The sequence below is a fragment of the Patella vulgata genome, chromosome 1 (genome assembly GCF_932274485.2).
Source record: "Patella vulgata chromosome 1, xgPatVulg1.2, whole genome shotgun sequence".
Classification (NCBI taxonomy): Eukaryota; Metazoa; Mollusca; class Gastropoda; family Patellidae; genus Patella; species Patella vulgata.
Window position 1 is genome coordinate 3,727,199 of NC_065879.2, and position 21,557 is coordinate 3,748,755.

The 21,557-nt window shown below is 36.5% G+C and overlaps 1 protein-coding gene across 1 annotated transcript; it reads left to right on the forward strand.

The window, feature by feature from the left end:
- The first annotated feature begins 1,747 nt into the window (after positions 1 to 1,747).
- On the forward strand, positions 1,748 to 21,160 carry LOC126808500 (lysosomal thioesterase PPT2-A). The gene is made up of 10 exons (XM_050533261.2): positions 1,748 to 1,892; positions 3,360 to 3,514; positions 4,750 to 4,903; positions 7,507 to 7,599; positions 8,141 to 8,195; positions 8,412 to 8,464; positions 11,101 to 11,184; positions 15,324 to 15,408; positions 16,153 to 16,207; positions 19,178 to 21,160. Exons 2-10 carry the CDS (start codon positions 3,371 to 3,373, stop codon positions 19,319 to 19,321), a joined length of 867 nt encoding a protein of 288 aa, XP_050389218.1. The 5' UTR covers positions 1,748 to 1,892; positions 3,360 to 3,370; the 3' UTR covers positions 19,322 to 21,160.
- Positions 21,161 to 21,557: the final 397 nt, after the last annotated feature.

The window sequence follows — 21,557 nt, forward strand, 5'->3', positions numbered from 1 at the left end:
GGGCATTTCTAGTTTTGCTTCCCTAACTGTCACCGAGCCCTAATAAAACACTAATTTTACTTTTCTTGTAATTGAATATCACGAATTTGTACTGAGTTTGATTAAAACATTTTGTCTGGAGCCACTCTACTTTGTGCGACATTTTTCAGGCATCGATTATTATTTGTGAATGCAGATGCAACAGTCTGATTGGATGGTTAGAATTCAGAGTGGGATTTCAGTTACAAAACCATTGGATACTTTTGGAGTTGCTTACACGGGCTAGAATAGTAGAAAACGCATTTACGGTGATTAAATTTTCAAATTTTTCTCCGGGAGGTTGAGGCCTCCATATACCGCGCGACGATTGATTGGTTGTTTGGAATTCGGGTCAGCCAGGTAGGCTATATTGGACCAAATTGAAGTTGCTGTATTCACAGACTGGAATAACAGGAAAACGCGTTTGCGGCAGTTACATTTTCAAAATTTTCTCCCAACGGTCCCGTCTTCGTTGACTGTAAACGATTGATTGGAATTCGAGTCAGCCACCTTAATAAGGCTATAATATATATTCGACCACTTTGAAGTTGCTTTGTTCACCGGCTGAAATAGCAGGAAAACACGTTTGCGACAGTTAAATTTTCAAAATTTTCTCCAAACGGTCCCGTCTTCAAGGACTGTAAACGATTGATTGGAATTCGAGTCAGCCACAAAATTAATTAGGCTATATTAGACCGCTTGAAGTTGCTTTGTTCACTGGCTGAAATATCGGGAAAACGCGTTTACGGCAGTTAAATTTTCAAAATTTACTCCTAACGGTCCCGTCTTCGAGGACTGTAAACGATTGATTGGAATTCCGAGTCAGCCACCTTAATTAGGCTATATTAGACCACTTTGAAGTTGCTTTGTTCAACGGCTGCAATAGCAGGAAAACGTGTTTGCAGCCGTCAAATATTCCAAAATTGTCTTTAGGGGAGGGGGGGGTATACAAGGTCGCTGCTGTCTGTAAACCCGAAATTTTTTCGGGCATTTCGGGTTCTGCCCCCCTAACTGTCATCGAGCCCCTATGCCTATGTGTAAGTCACAGCTGGACTGGGCTATCTTATCGGGCATTTTCACAAATAATGCACTATCCATTGTTTTGACCTATTTGTTTTCTAAAAGAATAATATATATAGCAAGAACTCATTTCGACATGCATGAAAATGAATAAATAAATATAAATGCTTAGTTTAGCTTATCTCTTCCCTTCAAAATTATGAAATATTCTATGCACACAAGTAGAGTATTTTTGATCTCTGCCCTTAAATTTTTTCTCCCCTCTTCCTGCATTTTTGGGTTGACTTTTTGGTCTAGAATTGGAGAAAAGGGGTCAAATTTGCAATTTCATAGCAGTTTTGGGTGATACTGATGATATTACAGCGGAGGGATAGGGGGTGTAAATTAAGTGTCTTTCTGCAGAGCAATCATTGTGTCGGAAGTGAGATTTTCACCCCAGTCAACTTCAAATCCCCGTAGCAAAAAATCTAAATGGTCAACCCCCTACAAAATTATGATGAGGAGATTGCCAAATGTTGTCCCCATTGTGCCTATAGAGATTGGAACCAACGGAATATTGAGCAAAAAGCTACAGCCTGTGATGTTACAGCTATTTAAAATTGAAGTCAATGGGCAAATAATTGCTAGTTCTGAGTCCAGTTGTAGAAAGTGGAGTTGCCTCCCCTGAAATAAGAGTTATCTCTCATTGTTTTCAACAAAAGATCTTGACATTATGACATTAATGTCACACTAACAATCATGAGGAAGGAAATTTGAAATGGTGAATGAGGATAATAAAAATATTATTAAGACAGGACATTCTGTTGTCAACTTTCTTAATCATACATCAGGAAGCTTTTTCTAAAAAGAAATTGGTAATTAAATAAGGAAACTTTAGTTTCGTTTAATATATTGTATACCGTAATTGGCGTTATTAATTATTGGGGGTTTGTCATATAATATGATGATGACTCTTCTTATCAGTTCGAAACTAACCTAACGTCCTTCCTTATCACTTACAGACTAGCACTGTTAAAATATTACACAGATAAAGTTGATATCTTTAAGTACTTAGTAGTCTTATTTTATAACAATTCCATAGGGGTAAGTTACTAAAAGTATTGTGGTGAATGACTCTGAGGTTAATGCTGTGGAATAAGAATGAGGGAGAGTGCCAATAGTGGCTATAGATACAAAAATGTAGCTAAAACATTGGTATATATTTTTATGTTTTGGGTTTGAAAACTACTAGTTTTAAATGTAGTTAAAACATTGGTATATATTTTGATGTTTTGGGTTTGAAAACTACTAGTTTTAAATGTAGTTAAAACATTGGTATATATTTTGATGTTTTGGGTTTGATAACTACTAGTTTTACATTGGGAAACTAAACTGGCAATTTGTTACAGAAATTTAGTGGTTGCCAGTCCAATTATGATCACAATTAAACTGTTTACCGGTAGGTCTACCTAACCTACTCGGCTACTGTAGGGCTACTGTAGGCCTACTGAAGAAAATGAATAACTAACCCAACAATTCATCGTGTTACCTTATTGCAAAGTTGAACGGCTGAAATGAAATGAGCTAATGAAGACAGGCATATGCCATACAGTGTGCTAGGAGGGAAATTTTGCCCAGGCAGCGGCACTATGGCCTACTCTTATTTTGAAATCCAACTGCCAAGGGATCTATTATGTGCATGCCAATGTATACACGAGACCTCGGTTTTCAGTCCCATCCGAATGACTAGACAGCTGTTCCTGTCAGGCCCACGTTGGAAAGTCAAATGTCTGACATCATAGGGTCAAAAGCCGCTCGTATGACTCTTGACGTGACCTTCCACTACAAAAAGTCAGATCATCATGTAGTGTAGGCCATCGAAAGTATAAAAAACGAAACGAACTATGCATCTGTATTTTAAACAGATTTGGTGAGTTTACAAGAGAAGGATCAGATGTACTGTAAATATGATTGTGGACATTTCTTTGGGGTTTGGGGGTGTGGATGTCCGAATGGTGTGCGTGCTGTATCATAAGGTCTGTCATTGAGTCAACTAGCGTGGTTTCGATTACCCGGTTGTATGTGACAAGGAATAGGGTCACCTGTCCAACCTCGTGGGTTTTCTTCGTGTCTCCGGTTTCCTCCCACTGCTAAAGATCCCTATACACAAGCGAATTATTGAAATAAAATTGAACAATATGTTAGTCCTTAATGACCTAGTTTGTGTCTAGTTGACCTTAAACTCTCTCTCTCTCTTTCTCTCTCTCTCTCTCTCTCTCTCTCTCTCTTTGCTGTTTTTAAATTATCTGTTTAATTTTTGCTGGGGTTTGTTTTTTTTTCAGACTAGAAGAAAATGAAAGTGTTGATTATTTTAACTGTTTTTATAACTGGTCTCATCATAACTGTAAACTGTGCTACGTATAAAAATGTCATATTTATGCATGGTATTTTTGCGGGACCATCAGAAGATATTGAATTGATAGCATGGATTCAAAAGGTAAAATATACACTTATTCAGGTATTCTGACTAACGGGAAGGAAAGTGCGTCCATTCCTTCGGATGGGACAAAAAAACATTGGTGAGCATGTAAAGGATTCCATGATGTTAGAAATCAAAGAAGAGTGGATGGAAGCGCCACTTTCAAGGCAAAATTCTTTTCCCTTGGATTGCATACATAACTATTGAAAATTGAAATGCATGTCACCATGGTGAATCAGCTGGCGTGGTTTCGATCCCCTGGTTATACATGACAAGGAGTAGAGTCCATTCTCGTGGGTTTTTTCCTGTTTTTTTCCGGTTTCCTCCCACTGCTAAGGATCCCTATGCGCAAGCTAATTATTGAAATGAAATTGAACCATATATATATAGTAAGTCCTGAAATGACCTAGTTTGCGTTGAGTGGACGTTAAACCCCATTTGTTTCTCTCTCTCTCTCTCACTTGCAAGTCACCATACATGTATAAGCTTATTAGTCTCACAGTTTGTGTTATATAAACTTGTAGAATATTGTTGAAACAGCTAGGTTCCCCACTGTCGTGCGATGCATTACGATAGGAATGTTCCTATTAAGTCCACGCTCTGGTACGTGCAGATATGTTCGGATACGATCAACACAGTTGCTACGAATGACCCCAATATATGATAGGATCTCCACGATTACTCCACGATATCAATCGTATCGTGATAGTGGGAACCTAGTAGAGAATATGTACGCTATGAGGGAAATTTTGCCCGGGCTGCGGCGCTACAGCCTTCTCTTATATCGAATTCCAACTGCCAAGAGATCTTTTACGTGCACGCCAATGTGTACACGGGACCTCGGTTTTTCGTCCCATCCGAATGACTAGACTGCTGTCTTTGTTAGGCCCTCCATCCTGCATCACTGACAAGGGGAAACCACGCCGGAAAATCTGAATGCACTTTCTCGGCCAATGCAGGGATCGAACACCCGACCTCCAGGCTAGCGAGCCAGGGTCTTACCCACTTAGCCACGTGATCCCCTGAAATAATTGTACGAGCAATGTGTCAAGGGTACATTATTTATACTAGTGACATATTCTATTGCAAAGCATGTGCAAGTGTCTGTATTTTAAGTTGTTTAATGGTCTCGAGCTTAAGACATTGTGTAATATATTGAAACAGCTCGGGAATGACGTCACTTGTGTTGTTTCAATATATTACGCAATGTCGCGCTCTCGACTATAAAACCACACATATTTTCTATTTGTCAGGCACATCCAGGAACTAATGTAACAGCTATAAATATGTTTGATAATTATAAGAGTTTAACTCCAATATGGGATCAAGTTCACAAGATTATGCCTGATGTACAGAAAGTTATGAACTCCAGCCCACAGGGAACTATTTTAATATGTTTTTCACAAGGTAAATGATATGGGCAATCGCGATCCCAGAGATAACTTTACCCCTCGTTTAGCTCTGGTAAAACTAACTGGCCATTTTGAACGTCACGTGATGTATCCTTCCGTCAGCCGCTTCACAAAGATCCAAGTTGGCAGCTCAAACTTGTGTTTCTTCACCATGTGCACTAAAAATAGTTCCCGGTAAATCATTAACTTGGCGGTTTTCGAATGAAATTTTGATGTCAAGATGTGGAAAATGTTCCAAGGATCATTAGTACATGTATGTAACTCATGCAGTGTATCAATGCCTAATGTCGAGAAATTGGCAGCATTTCATTTTAACAAATCAGTAGCCACTGGGGGTTGAGCTTAGGAGCCGATTTCACACTGATTAATGGTCAGTGAGTTTTAGCAGAGCTAAATTAAGGGTAAACTTATCTCTGGTATCGACATTGTGATTTGGGATTACTAATATATATTAAATTTCCCTCATAGCACACTTCATTGGCCCAGTTTAGGAGCAGAACAGTAGGACGTTAAACCCCATTTCAGTTCAGTTGAGTCATTTGCATATTTCTGAAAATATCACGTTTTCCATGGAAAAAGCTACACCAATCTGATTAAAATACAAATCAATATTTCGTTTTGTTTTTTTTATACTTTCGATGGCCTCTACTACATGAAGGTCGCATCAGGGGTCATACGAGCGACTTTCGACCCTATGACATCAAACATTTGATTAACCTATCAGCGTTGATGTTTCTAATGGGTTAAACACAGTTCTGTGCACCTTACGCCAAAAACTTGTTGTAACAGACGGTTTCATTGGCTAATCCATCACATCATTCAGAACGTGGGTTATATAACAACTCTTCTAGATCCTAGTGTAGTAAAGGCAAGACAAGTAAAACGGAATTTTGAACTATAAAAAAGACGAAACGAAATAGGATCTGTGTTTCAATCAGATTGCAACATTCTCAAATGGTATGCAACATCTGTAACACCGAAATGAATATGCAAAATGATTGCATTTTCCTTTATAGACATGAATGAGTTCAATATAGAATTAATTCTAGTTGAATTATTTTGGATCTCTGAGTTTATTATTATACGCCCACATTTTCATATGTCCGTCCACAATTTGTTTGTGGACACTCTACAGGTCACAATTTTTATCCGATTATGATGAAACTTAAAATATATCTTTATATCCCAAAGATGTCAGTTCATTTCGATATTTGCGCATTTCAGACCAGAACTTTCTGGATTATGGCCCCTGATTGTTCGAAAAATCTCTTTTGTTTTTAGATTGTTCTCTATCCATCTCTTGCAAAATGTGGGCTTATCTTGTCTGGCAGCCGCTGGTGGTTTAGCTTGTTCTCTATCCATCTTTTGCAAAATGTGGGTGTATCCTGCCTGGCAAACGCTGGTTCTTAATAAGATAGGGGGTTGGATGGCTGAATGGTTAGCGTGCGTGCGCTGTATCATAAAGTCTGTCATTGAGTCGACTGACATGGTTACGAATCCCCGGTTGTACGTGGCAAGGAGTAGGGTCGCCTGTCCAACCTCATGGGTTTTCTCTGGGTCCTCCAGTTTCCTCCCACTGCTAAAGACCCCTACGCGCAAGTCCCAAAATGACCTAGTTTGTGTCGAGTGGACGTTAAACCCCATTTCTCTCTCTCTCTCTTATTAAGATAAGATTATAAATTTTTCTGTCAGTAATGTAGATCTAGTTGTAAATTTAAAGTTTAACGTCCTACTGTTCTGCTCCTAATGAAGATGGGCATACACCATACAGTGTGCTATGAAGGAAATTTTGCCCGGACAGCGACGCTACTGTCTACTCTTTATATCGAATTCCATCTGCCAAGGGATCTTTTAGGGGCATAGATCTATATTTCGTTTCGTTTTTTTATACTTTCGATGGCCTACACTACATGAAGATCTGACCAGTTGTACTGGAAGGTTGTGTCAGGGGTTGTACAAGCGACTTTTGACCCTATGATGTCAGACATTGATTAAGCAATCAGCGTTAACATTTATAGTGGTTTACCCATGGTTCTGTGCATCGCATGCCAAGAACTCGCTGAGACAGACCATTTCATTGGCTAATCCCTCAATATAAAAAATGAAACAAAATAGGATCTGTGTTTTAATCAGATTGTGGCTGGAGTCCTTTAAACTGATTTTCACCATAGGCGTACGAGGCAGGGGGGCAGGGGGGGGCAGCTGCCCCCCTAACTTTCGGGCAAGCTGACTTTTCGGGCAGATGGATAAAAGATTATTTCAAGTACTTGGCAAAATAAAGTGCCCGAAATCTAATAAAACACTAATTTTACAGGCTGGAATAGCAGTAAAACGTGTTTGCAGGGGGGGGGGTGGTCCATACAAGGTAAGCTCTGCTTCTTCTCCTCTCGAGGAAGACCGGCGCTGTTGTCTGTAAACCCGAAATTTTTTCGGGCATTTCGGGTTCTGCCCCCCTAACTGTCATCGAGCCCGTACGCCTATGATTTTCACTCTTCATAATCTATAGCATTCGTAGGACAAGAAGATAAGTAAAACTCTATAATCTTATGATAAGTAAAGGTGACAGTACTATCTATGTATATTTGTTTTTATTGACAGGTGGTTTGGTTTGTAGAGGTTTGTTATCAGTACTCAATCATAATGTAGAGAATTTTATAGCACTGAGTTCACCTTTAATGGGACAATATGGAGGTAAGATACCTTATCATCACATTCTTTTCTTCAAGAATTTTACCAAATATAAAATTAAAAAATTCCAAGACTGCGATGAATATATTTCTTACTCAAGTAGTAGTAATGGGTGGAAGAATCCCTGGAACATGCAGGTCAGCGTGGATCTCAATGATACAGTAGGGACGAAATAAAATCTATGAATAATAAAAGAAAAATTGTTATTCCTTTTAGGTAATGTAGCGAAAATGAAAATAACATCTAACACTGGAAATGATGAAATAATTTTATACTATTAAAGATATTCTTCCGTCAATTGACCACTATAATTATTATTATTATTATTATTGTTCGATTTATATCGCGCTTCATTACACATTATACTTTTAGAGATATTCTAACATTGACCACTATAATTTTATACTATTAGAAATATTCTAACATTGTATAATTTTATACAATTAGAGATATTCTTGTCCACAATAATTTTATGTTTTACTAAATTATAATTTTTTCATCTTTTCTCTTAGATACCTATATCCAATGTTTCTTCTTTTTTCAGACACCCGATATTTAAAGTATTTTTTTCCAAATTATGTCAAGTCTGAGATATATAAGTAAGTTTTGATTTAATGAAAATATTTTATGATTCCCCGGTTGTAGGGGTTGCCTGCCCAACCTCATGGGTTTTCTCTGGGTCCTCCGGTTTCCTCCCATATAATTATTGAAATAAAATTGAACCATAAACCCCACGCATAGTTCATTCCAAACTAAAGAACATTATATAATAGTTTATATTAATCGTTTAAATAAATATTTTTGTTTTATTTCAGATATTTTTATAGTACAGGAGGACAGAAATGGTCTGTAGCTAATTATTGGAATGGTATTTATAATTTATGTCTTTACTTAATGATATAATATAACATAGGCATTTCATAAACAACCTGTAAGGATCTTGTTGTGCTACTGAATGTTAAGTCTGTAAAAAACATCTTACCTGCCATTCATTGTGTGAGAAATATATGCTGATACATCTACATCTACCATTAATATTATTGAAGTTAATGAAGTATAATCTTACAGATTTCATACAATTAAAAAAACTGTTATTCCCTTTAAATCACATCCGTGTATCAACAGACAACAACTGGCAGGGTTTCGATTCCCCGGTTGTACGTGACAAGGAGTAGGGTCGCCTGTCCAATCTTGTGGGTTTTCTCCGGTTCCTCCATTTTCCTCCCACTGCTAAAGACCCCTACGCGCAAGTGAATTATTGAAATAAAAATTAAACCATATGTTAGTCCCAAAATGACCTAGTTTGTGTCGAGTGGTCGTTAAACCCCATTTTTCTCTCTCTCTCTCTCTCTATCAACAGACAAACAATCTCGATACATGTAATTTATTGGATGTGATTTAGTTGTACATGGATGTGATTTAGATGTTAATACATGGATGTGATTTAGTTGTTAATACATGGATGTGATTTAGTTAATACATGGATGTGATTTAGTTGTTAATACATGGATGTGATTTAGATGTTAAGTCTTAATATGAAACTTCAAATACAGAAATAAAAACATTGTATACTCAACTCGTCATATAATCCTTCAGTGACAATTAAAGGAGCTAAATCGCTAATATTGGGGACCTAGAAATTGGCATAAATGGGTCACAACGCATATAATAATGTAATATGAATGTGTATAATCTAATTTACATTCAATCGTTTCCATTTTTACGCTAATTTCAAATCAGTTATGTTCGGAGAAATACGTCAAAAGTCTCAATCGAAAAGCAATCTCGAACGACTGGTTATTCCAGTCTACACCGATAGTATTTATTGCGCATGCTTTCCAGATAAGAATATGCGGTCACCGTTTGACATGACTTGTGCAGTATGGCACACGATTCGTGTAAAATGTTTATTTTGTCTTAAAGTAGCTAAGTCGCTAACTCAATATCATCCAAAATCTTCAACATTGAAAACACGATTTATTTATCAAATTAAATCAACACTCATGTTATGATCTTACCGGAAAAAGATGGGCTTTTGATATCCAATATTTAAGACAAAATAAAAATTTTACCATTGGTACACGAATCGTGTACCATAATGCGCTTCAGCCCCAGTTGTATCAAGAGGGACGAGGCTAGACACATTGCACCAAATCAAACGGCGTATGTAGACTGGAATAACCAGACGCTAGAAATTTGCACTCGCTTGAGACTGCTGGCTTATTTCGCCGAACATAACTGATTTGAAATTGGAGTAAAAACGGAAACCATTGAATGTAAATCAGTTTATATACATTCATATTACAGTATTATATGCGTTGCGACCCACTTTTGTCAATTTCTGGGTCGCAAATATTAGCCATTTAGCTCCTTTAAGGATTGAACACAATAAAACACAACAAACATTTATATGGAATGCAGCCACTGGTTGTTATTCATATGACAAGGAGTAGGGTCGTATCCAACCTCGTGGATTTTCTCCTTGTCCTCTGGTTTCCTCCCACTGCTAAAGACCCCTACGCACAAGTGAATTATTGAAATAAAATTAAACCATATGTTAGTCCTGAAATGTCGAGTGGACATTAAACCCCATTACTCTCTCACTCTGTTATTCATATAGCACAATGGTTCAGCAAGTATTGTCTTGTCAGTTTTAAGCACAAGTTTAGCGCAATGTTTCGACAAGTATTCTTTTATCAGTTTCAAGTACAAGAGAAACATGTGGCAATGTTATACTATATATACAAATGTTGTGTTCTTAGTTGCCATATGATGTTTTAAAAAAAATAAATTCACATTGTAAAATTTACTAAAATAACATAATGCTTTATTATTTTAAAGTAACAATTTATTATAACAATATAATGTTTTCTTTTTATAACATAATGTTGTATTATTATAACATAATGTTTTATTATTATAACATAATATTTTATTATAACAACATAATGTTTTATTATTACATTTTATTTCAACATGATGTTTTATTATTATACCATGTTCTATTATTATAACATAATGTTTTATTATTATAACATAATGTTTTATTATTATAACATGTTTTGTTTTTGTTTTGTTTTTTTATTATAACATAATGTTTTATTATTATAACATAATGTTTTATTATTATAACATAATGTTTTATTATTATAACATAATGTTTTATTATTATAACATAATGTTTTATTATTATAACATAATGTTTTATTATTATAACATAATGTTTTATTATTATAACATAATGTTTTATTATTATAACATAATGTTTTATTATTATTATTATAACATAATGTTTTATTATTATTATTATTATTATTATTATTATTATTATTATTATAACATAATGTTTTATTATTATTATTATAACATAATGTTTTATTATTATTATTATAACATAATGTTTTATTATTATTATTACAACATAATGTTTTATTATTACAACATAACATTTTATTATTACAACATAATGTTTTATTATTATAACATAATGTTTTATTATTACAGATCCTCATCATCAACAGTTGTATTTAAAATATTCAAACTTTCTGGCTATCCTCAATAATCAAACTTTTAATCCTAAAAGTCAAGGTAAATTACCTGTTTTGCCAATTTTATTATAATGTATAATTTATATTTTTATGTAAATATTGTATGTTAAATTATGCAACTTGCTATTAGGAATTGAGGATCACGTGGCCAAGTGGATAAGACCCTGGCTCGCTAGCCTGGAGGTCGAGTGTTCAAATCCTTGTGACAGTATTGGTTCTTTAATCAGGTTCGGATGACAAGACTAGTTTCAGCTTCTATTAATACTTTTATTCTGCTTCTAACATATTATGTACAAACATCGTAATGTTAAAGACACCCAGGATTAAATTACATTAGTTGGCCGTTGTCCGGTCTTAACTCCAAACCTGCCTGGCCTGGAGTTAACTACCAGACGTCGCCTAGCCTCCGCCTGCTCTCATGCCCTGCCTGGACTTCTCTCGTATCCATTAGGTACCTTGATCTAGGCACCCGCCTAGCATGGCCTCCTGGACCCGCCTGAAGATTCGTTTCTGTTCTGAGTTTATAAACGTATTCGAGACAAAGTAGCTCATTAGACACCTGTCTAATGTATCAAGCACCATATGAAGGTTTAACATTCAATATAGTTTATCAGACAAAGAAAGTTAGATAAGACATGCCAACAACAAGTTATAGTTACGCAATGACATAAGGAATACTACCAAGATCTCCAGCCGGGTATTGATAGCGACAGGTTTATGTTACAATCACTAACACGTATTTTAATATGGCAGGACGCCTCTATGACATAAGTCATTATGTTATATACCTCTCTTTGTTTGAATAAAGTTATGAATTATATGAAATAACTTTTAAAGACTATTACAAAATTAGATACCTATGGAGTCGATAATTACTACTCTTATTAAGATATAAACAACAATAATAATAATGAAAAAATATATAAAAACAAACAACACTCGTAAAATGTCGTATACAAAAATGTCTATAAACAAAAAGAAAAGGTAAATGAAACACACACGAATTTAAAAGTTATATATACATGTAAAATGTCATAATATCCAAAAATGTCTTTAAACAAAATGAAAAGGTCAATGAAAAACACACGAACTTAAAAGTTATATACACACAATCGGTCACATACGCGAGTCAATGAAAAAAAAAAACAAACGAGATCCTGGAATTACAAACACAGACTACTCTTATTATTCACATAAATGGTGGAATCGCGAACACAAACTACTGTAATTATCTTCTTAGACCGCTACTGCACTGTCGTAGCCAACTGTAGGGGTGGGGTACATATGATGCCCTTCCTCGTTCCAGTAATGTTGAGGGGTCAGAATATTCCCTGCTCCGTTTAGTTCAGCTCTTCTTATTGACCGGTAGTCTTTTCATTTTCCATACCGTCTGGCAAAACGGCGTGTTATGACATGTGCATATGAAGAGTATTAACTGCCACCCGTGCCGAAGTTTTATCATCTGCTTATCATATATATCATGGAGTGAACTTAATTAATAGTTAATCAAATTAGCAAGTGGAACAGATTTGACTTTAGATATCGATCTAACGATATTTACAGTATTATTTACATGGATACAATTGAAATTAGGGAGTCATATTGTTTTATCTCAAGAATAATGAATGATCTGAACACATTTAACCAATCTTAAATAAGATATTTTTGAAAGAACTAACGGTTTATCTCTATAATTTTTAAACACAACACAAAATAAGACGATACGTTCGCTCTTAAATCCGAGCACAACCCTCCTGGGGTTAAACCACTTAACATAAACTTCTCCCGTTACATATCGGGTCATCCCATTAACATTTGGGGTACTACGTTAAACACGAATAAAATCTTTCCCGTAAATATCGGGCCATCCCATTAACACTTGGGGTAATATACACGTATAGACAAAACAAATAAAAAACCTTAGAGATAAACGCGGTAATACTGTGTGAATGTTATTGGGTTAAATTTCAAATTACGATACTGTTAACCCAATTCTAGTTAAACAATCACAAAACATTTTACTTTTCGATATTAACCTATTAATACTAATTTTAAATGCCAAAATATGTGTTCAAAACAAACAATTATAATTTATAATCTTTTAAAAACAACATGACCCATTGTTTAACAAACAATATATATACAATTTTGTTTTAGTCATTTTCCTACAAATAGTTAAGGACTGTTCCACTACAAGCTTGAACGTTATATTAAATTAAGTAACTACACCATGATATTTAATAAAGCGTGATGATAAACTGCTGATTTCCCAGTTAAATTATAATACATTATAGCACAATGTCATTATTAACCGGCCATGGTAGGATTAGAAAAAGACTTACCCGTGTAGACTAATATCTGTGGCCTGTGGTCTTCTAGTGGTGGACTTCAAACGTTGCTCTGGTCAGCGGCGCCAATTAATATGTGACAGTATTGGTTCTTTAATCAGGTTCGGATGACAAGACTAGTTTCAGCTTCTATTAATACTTTTATTCTGCTTCTAACATATTATGTACAAACATCGTAATGTTAAAGACACCCAGGATTAAATTACATTAGTTGGCCGTTGTCCGGTCTTAACTCCAAACCTGCCTGGCCTGGAGTTAACTACCAGACGTCGCCTAGCCTCCGCCTGCTCTCATGCCCTGCCTGGACTTCTCTCGTATCCATTAGGTACCTTGATCTAGGCACCCGCCTAGCATGGCCTCCTGGACCCGCCTGAAGATTCGTTTCTGTTCTGAGTTTATAAACGTATTCGAGACAAAGTAGCTCATTAGACACCTGTCTAATGTATCAAGCACCATATGAAGGTTTAACATTCAATATAGTTTATCAGACAAAGAAAGTTAGATAAGACATGCCAACAACAAGTTATAGTTACGCAATGACATAAGGAATACTACCAAGATCTCCAGCCGGGTATTGATAGCGACAGGTTTATGTTACAATCACTAACACGTATTTTAATATGGCAGGACGCCTCTATGACATAAGTCATTATGTTATATCCTTGCATTGGCCGAGAAAGTTCATCCAGATTTTCTGGCGTGGTTTCCCCCTTGTCAGTGATGCAGGACGGAGGGCCTGACAAGGACAGCTGTCTGGTCGTTCTGATGGGATGAAAAACGGAGGTCCCGTGTACAAATTTTCGTGTACGTAAAAGATCCCTTGGCAGTTGGAATTTGATATAAGAGTAGGCGGTAGCGCTGCTGCCCGGGCAAAATTTCCCTCATAGCACACTGTATGGCGTATGCCCGTCTTCATTAGCCCAGTTTAGGAGCAGAACAGTAGAACGTTAAACCCCATTTCATTTCTATTAGGAATTATGTTCAAATAAATAATGTGCTAGTCTCAAAATCACCAAAATTTGGTGTTGATGAGATTTGAAACCTATAACAATCACTGGGGTTGACTTACAACTCGGATCCTATTTCGTTTCGTTTTTTATAGTTTAAGATTTCATTTTACATGTCTTTACTACACTAGGATCTGGAACAGTTGTTATATTACCGGCGTTTTGGTTGAAGTGTGGGATAAGCCAATGAAACGATCTGTGACTACGAGTTTTTGGCGTGAGATACACAGAACTGTGGGTAACCCACTAGAAATATCAACGCTGGTTGGTTAATCAAATGCCTGATGTCATATGGTCAAAAGCCGCTCATAACACCTCTTGACGCGACCTTCCAGTACAACCAGTCAGATCTTCATGTAGTGTAGACCATCAAAAGTATAAAAAAAAATGAAATATAGATCTGGGCCCTGTTTCTCTAAATCTTAAGGGGGGTTGGATGGCCGAATGGTAAGCACTTGCGTGCTGTATCACAAGGTCTGTCATTGAGTCAACTGGCGTGGTTTCGAATCCCCGGTTGTACGTAACAAGGAGTAGGGTCGCCTGTCCAACCTTGTGGGTTTTCTCCGGGTTCCTCCCACTGCTAAAGACTCCTACGCGCAAGCGAATTATTGAAATAAAATTAAACCATATGTTAGTCCCAAAATGACCTAGTTTGTGTCGAGTGGACGTTAAACCCAATTTCTCTCTCTCTCTCTAAATCTTAACTAAAGATAATAATCCAAATTTTAGTAGAATTGGCTGAGCACTAAAATCAATCCAGTATTATCCATTACTAAAATTTGGATTTTATCCTAGATTTTGTCATAGTTCTTGTTCATTTTCAGAATATAAACAGAATTTCCTGAAACTGAAAAATCTTGTTATGATTGGTGGACCAGATGATGAAGTTATCACCCCTTGGCAGTCAAGGTAAGCAATAGTTTGTGTACTTTTAGGGTGTATGGAGTTACTTCCCAGAACTGTTTCATGTTTGCATTGGCCAAGATAGTTCATTCAGATTTTCCGGCGTGGTTTCCCCTTGTCAGTGATGCAGGATGGAAGGCCTGACAAGGACAGCTGTCTAGTCGTTCGGATGGGATGAAAAACCGAAGTCCTGTGTACACATTGGCGTGCACGTAAAAGATCCCTCATAGCACACTGTATGGCGTATGCCCATCTTCATTAGCCCAGGTTAGGAGCAGAACAGTAGGACGTTAAACCCCATTTCATTTCATTTCTGTTTCATGTTGTCAAAATCTCTGATATAATAGAAATATAAAGCATGTTACTTTTATAATGTGGGCTGCAACTGTTGAGCATTAATACACTGGCCCAGGTTTTAAGCCAAAGTCGGCTGATAAGAACATCCATGATCTTTTAAGCAGACTGTCACTTGACAGGGGTGGCACCTGCAAGGACCACAAGGACAGTTTGCCTCATCATTTGGATTGGACAAATTAAAAACAAGCTCCATCTATGTCTGCAGGGCCGTGCACATAAAAGACCCCTTGTTCAGTCAGAAATGCCACTGTCCTGACATAATTCTCCCCTCTCCCTCCACCTCCCCCTCCACCCCCACACATTAAACACTAATCACAAATATGAAAATTAACATATCCTAGTCTGAAAATTACATGAAGTAATGTGTTCACAAGACATTAAATTCCGTTTCAGTCACATGGATTTTTATAATGCCAATGAAACAGTTGTGAATATGAGACAGCAACCAGTAAGTATATATATAAGTTATTACTTAAAGATACATTATGGGAGATTAGATAAAGAGCTGGCTGTTCTCATTATAATAGTTAAAAACTAGATAATGTAAAGGTAATTTGCTGAACATTTCAGTCAAATTGATCCACTCTGAACCAAGAATTAAGCGATTGAAATGTCAGCCTTGCCTCGATCATCATTACTAAAGTCTGTACGATAAAAAACATAGTCTCGATCATCCATTTCATGATTAAATTATGAATGGAAATCGAGCAGCAAATCGAATAATAATCCAGTAAATTTCGCAGGCTAGCGATGCCATCGAGAGTTAATTTTGGTCTGGATAAGTTAATTATTAATGTCTAATTAATCATTTAGAAAACATTTTAGGCCTAAAGAAAGACCAGCAGTAGGCAGATTTAGCTCTTGTATAATGTATGTTTAACTAAAGAGAGAGAAATAGGGTTTAACGTCCACTCGACACAAACTAGATCACTTCGGGACTAACATATGGTTTAATTTTATTTCAATAATTCGCTTGCGTGCAGGGGTCTTTAGCAGTGGTCGGAAACAGGAGGACCCAGAGAAAACACACGAGGTTGGACAGACGACCCTACTTCTTGTCACGTACAACGAGGGATTCGAAACCATGCCAGTTGACTCAATGACAGGCCTTATGATACAGCGAACACATGCTAACCATTCAGCCACCCAACCCACCCAAAATATCAAAGATAATCCAATGTCAAATTAACTCTTGTAGAAAACTTTAGGCTATGTTCTTACTATCATGATTCCCGCTACGATTGAGTAATCGTAGTGATCCTATCAGGTCTTTAACATTGAGTTCCTTCATAGCAATCATGTTGATTGTATCAAAACGTATTGAACCGTATCTGCATGTACCAGATCATAGACTCATTAGGGACAATCCTATCGTAACACATCACACGACAGTGCGGAATCTAGCATAAGTAGAAGCTCAAGGTAGCATTTGAATGTCTAGTTCCCCTTTAAAGAAATGGGGGAGGGGGGGGTTATGGCCAAGTGGTAAGCATGTGCGCATAGTATCATAAGGTCTATCATTGAGTCAACTAGCGTGGTTTCGATTTCCCAGTTGTACTTGACAAGGAGTAGGATCGCCTGTCCAACCTCTCCGGGTCCTCCAGTTTCCTCCCACTGCTAAAGACCCCTATGTGCAAGTGAATTATTGAAATAAAAATTGACCCATATGTTAGTCCCGAAATGCTTTAGTTTGTGCTGAGTAGATGTTAAACCCCTTTTCTCTCATGTCATTTAGAGACGAAAACGCTATGAAATAACTTTCAATGGAGAACAAGATAGTACTTAGAAAGATTATGATTTCAATCTAGCTTCCTGGTGAAATTCTATATTTCTTTCAATTCCTTATTTTGTGACAAGGGGTGGATTGGACTAATGGTTAATGCGTGCGCACTGTATCATAAGGTCTGTCATTGAGTCAACTGGCGTGGTTTTGATTCCCTGGTTGCCTGTCCAACCTCGTGGGTTTTCTCCGGGTCCTCCAGTTTCCTTCCACTCCTAAAGACCTCTACGTGCAAGCGAATGATTAAAATGAAATTGAACCATATGCTAGTCCCAGAATGACCTAGTTTGTTTTTGAGTGGAGGTTAAGTTAAACCCTGCCAGTTGTTGTAGAAATATATTATTATTCGTTATTCTTGTGAAAGATATATGAAGAGTCCAGGGGAAGAACGATCTAAGTCACATTTTTGTCTTTTCGCTTAAAAAGCAAAACAGACTTTTGGACGAGAATGCTTAACGGAACAAAACAACGTGTGGGTTAAATTACAACTTCAAAATGATGTTTAATAAGAATCATAATTACCAGTACAACAACTAACTTCCACTTTTCAGCCAAATTAAGGTCAAATAAAGGGTACGATGGACGTATTTGTCCAGGAGGCCATTTCAGAAAGGCCTTGATTCGATGTGACTCCGATCGTGTTTACCTGAAATTGATTGTTCCACACAAAGCTTATACAATTGCTACCAAATAGCGCTATTAACGGGGGTTTGTTGAAAAAGTGACTTAGATCTTTCTTCCCCCGCGCTCTTCATATGTTATACATAATCCAACCCCAACACCCCTCCCCCCCCCTCCCTCAGCAGAGAATAGATAAATGTTGAGAAGTTGATGGAATGAGCATATCATATAACACCTGAAATTTAGGGAATGGACCTATTGTTCACAGGGGAGCCACAGTGGCTTGTTAATCAGGAGGTAGATCATCGGATCCCTGCATTGGCAGAGAAAGTTGATAGGGATTTTCCGATGTGGTTTCCCCTTGTCAGGATGGAGGGCCTGACAAGGACAGCTGTCTAGTCCTAGTCGTATGGATGGGATGAAAAACGGACGTCCCATGTACACATTGGCATGCATGTAAAAGATCTCTTGGCAGTTGGAATTCGATATAAGAGTAGTCCATTGTGCCGCTGCCCTGGCAAAATTCCCCTCAAAGCACACTGCATGGCGTATGCCCACCTTCATTAGCCCGGTCGGAGCAGAACAGTAGGATGTTAAACCCCATTTCATTTCATTTTATGTATATTCTAATATTGATGGTAGTAGATTTCACAAATTAAAAATAAAAAACACTTATATGGATATACTACTTCTGAATTTATTAACATGCTACGTTTCGGTACACATACAGATATCGTTATCATGATGATAACGATACCTGTATGTGTAACAATACCTGTATGTGTATCGAAACGTAGCGCAAAAATATTCGCTCCCCCCCCCACCCCACCCCGTGAAATTTTTTTTTAGACCATTAAAAAAATAGATAAACATTGTCCGTCAATATTACAGCACCCCAGAGAACACTTTCTGCCCCCCTCGTTGCTCTGAGCTAGTTACGGACCTGCGTAGCATGTTAATAAATTCAGTAGTAGTAGATCCATATGTTTTTAATATATTTATGGTTTATTTTAACAGTGGTACATCAACGACTGGTTTGGATTGAAAACACTTGATAACAGAAAGGCCATCCATATTTTTACCGAGCCTGGAGTACAGCATATCCATTGGTATAGAACTAAAGCTGTGTTTGATAAATATATTCTGCCATTCCTCACTTAATGCTCAGGCTGTGTTTTTATACTAAGAGTATTCTGAGGAAAAACAATCATATTATATTTTTTCATACAGGTACATGTAGATTTTGAAGTTAAACTTGCACTATAACCCGGGTATCATTTAATCTTGTGTATCTAGCACTAATTTCTTTTACATTCATTTAATATCAAATCATCATTTGCTTGATAAAGATGAGAGTATCATCGTCGTGGAAACGTTGCATGTTAATAAACCAGTGATTGTTATTCCATAAAATAGTATTAGTGTGTTACTCTTCAATTACCTAAATGCCACTTAAAGAAGATCAAATCTTTGTTTAGAAATTCCTAAAAATCATTTAAAATCCTCTAATTTGTACTTGTGTCCAATTTAAAGCTGATCATTCAATTTCGATAATGAGTGTCAAATTTACAAGCGTTTCTCGTCTCGATCACTGTTAAAAAATAAATAATCCAATATATTATTGATGTATAATGATTAATTTTTGAACAGTGGTCAGAAAATTAAATTAGTGGTAAATACACAAGATTAGGTAACAGTGTTCGTTGAACAGAAATCAAAATATTGGAACATTTTATTTTTCTTTATTAAACAGTGTTGCCACGAAAATGATAAAATCAATTTAGCTGAAAAGGTCAAAAATTCGTCAGATGAATTGAAAAGAAAAAATTTATCTAGCAAATATAATATTTGAAAAATTTGAGCAAGAAATGTGTTGCCCTTACAGTAAATCAAATAACTTTGATGAAAAATTCTTAAGAAATAATAACTTGATATTTTTAGCTTCAAATTTGGAATTTATGGCTGGAAATCTTATTAACGAAATGAAATGAAATGAAATGAAATGGGGTTTAACGTCCTACTGTTCTGCAACTAAACTGGGCTAATGAAGACGGGCATACGCCATAAAGTGTGGTATGAGGGAAATTTTGCCCGGGCAGCGGCGCTACGGCCTACTCTTATATCGAATTCCAAGTACCAAGGGATCTTTTACGTGCACGCCAATATGTACACGGGACCTCGGTTTTTCGTCCCATCCGAACGACTAGACAGCTGTCCTTGTCGGGCCCTCCGTCCTGCATCACTGACAAGGGGAAACCACGCTGGAAAATCTGGATGAACTTTCATGGCCAATGCAGGGATCGAACACCCGACCTCCAGGCTAGCGAGCCAGCGTCTTACCCACTTAGCCACGTGATCCCCAAATCTTATTAACAGACTGGCTGGATTAGAAGGGAGGTTTGCTGACGGAGTTGCAGCTAGGAGATCCCAATATTAAAGGGGTCCCCAAATTAGTTCTAAAATAATGTTTCCTCCCACTGCTAAAGACCCCTACACGCAAGCTAATTATTGAAAATAAAATTGAACCATATGTTAGTCCCGAAATGACCTAGTTTATGTTGAGTGGACATTAAACCCCATTTCTCTCTCTCTGGTTTGATTGATAGACTGAAGATCATAAAAAAAGAAGCACATAATATCGTTCATGAATTGTCATATTACTATTACTCAGCTGGGTGTATAATAATTAATCACTGTTGTGCCTTTTTGCCATCTTTATATAATATATAATACAAATATACGCAAGACATGCATAACCTGAATTGTGCCGGAAAATTTCTGTGACCTACGCCTTATTTCCAGGCTTGGTGATGTGAATATAATTATTTTGATAAATGTATGATATTGCTTGCTTGTCTAAATGTAGAATCTCATTTTTCTACCCGGTGCTTTTAAATTATCTTGCCATTTATAGTGACGTGCCACAATAATAATCAGCAGCATATCACTGTAACCTGGCTATCATTTAATCTTGTGTATTTAGCACTAATTTCTTTCACATTCATTCAATATCAAATCTTTGTTTAAAAATTCGTAAAAATTGTTTAAAATCACCAAAAATCATCTATTTTGTACTTGTGTCCAGTTTAAAGTTGACCATTCAATTTTGATAATGAGTGTCCAATTTACAAGCGATTAATTTCTCGATCACTGTTCAAAAATAAACAACCCAATTGATTATTTAACAGTGGTCAGGAAATTAAATACTTGTAAATTGGACACTCATTCTCAAAATTAATCAGTGAGCTTTAAACTGGACACGAATACAAATAAGATGATTTGGGGTGATTTTAAACAATTTTTACGAATTTTTAAACAAAGACTTGATATTAGATGAATGTGAAAGAAATTAATGCTAGATAGACACGATTTAATGATACCCAGGTTACAGTGATTC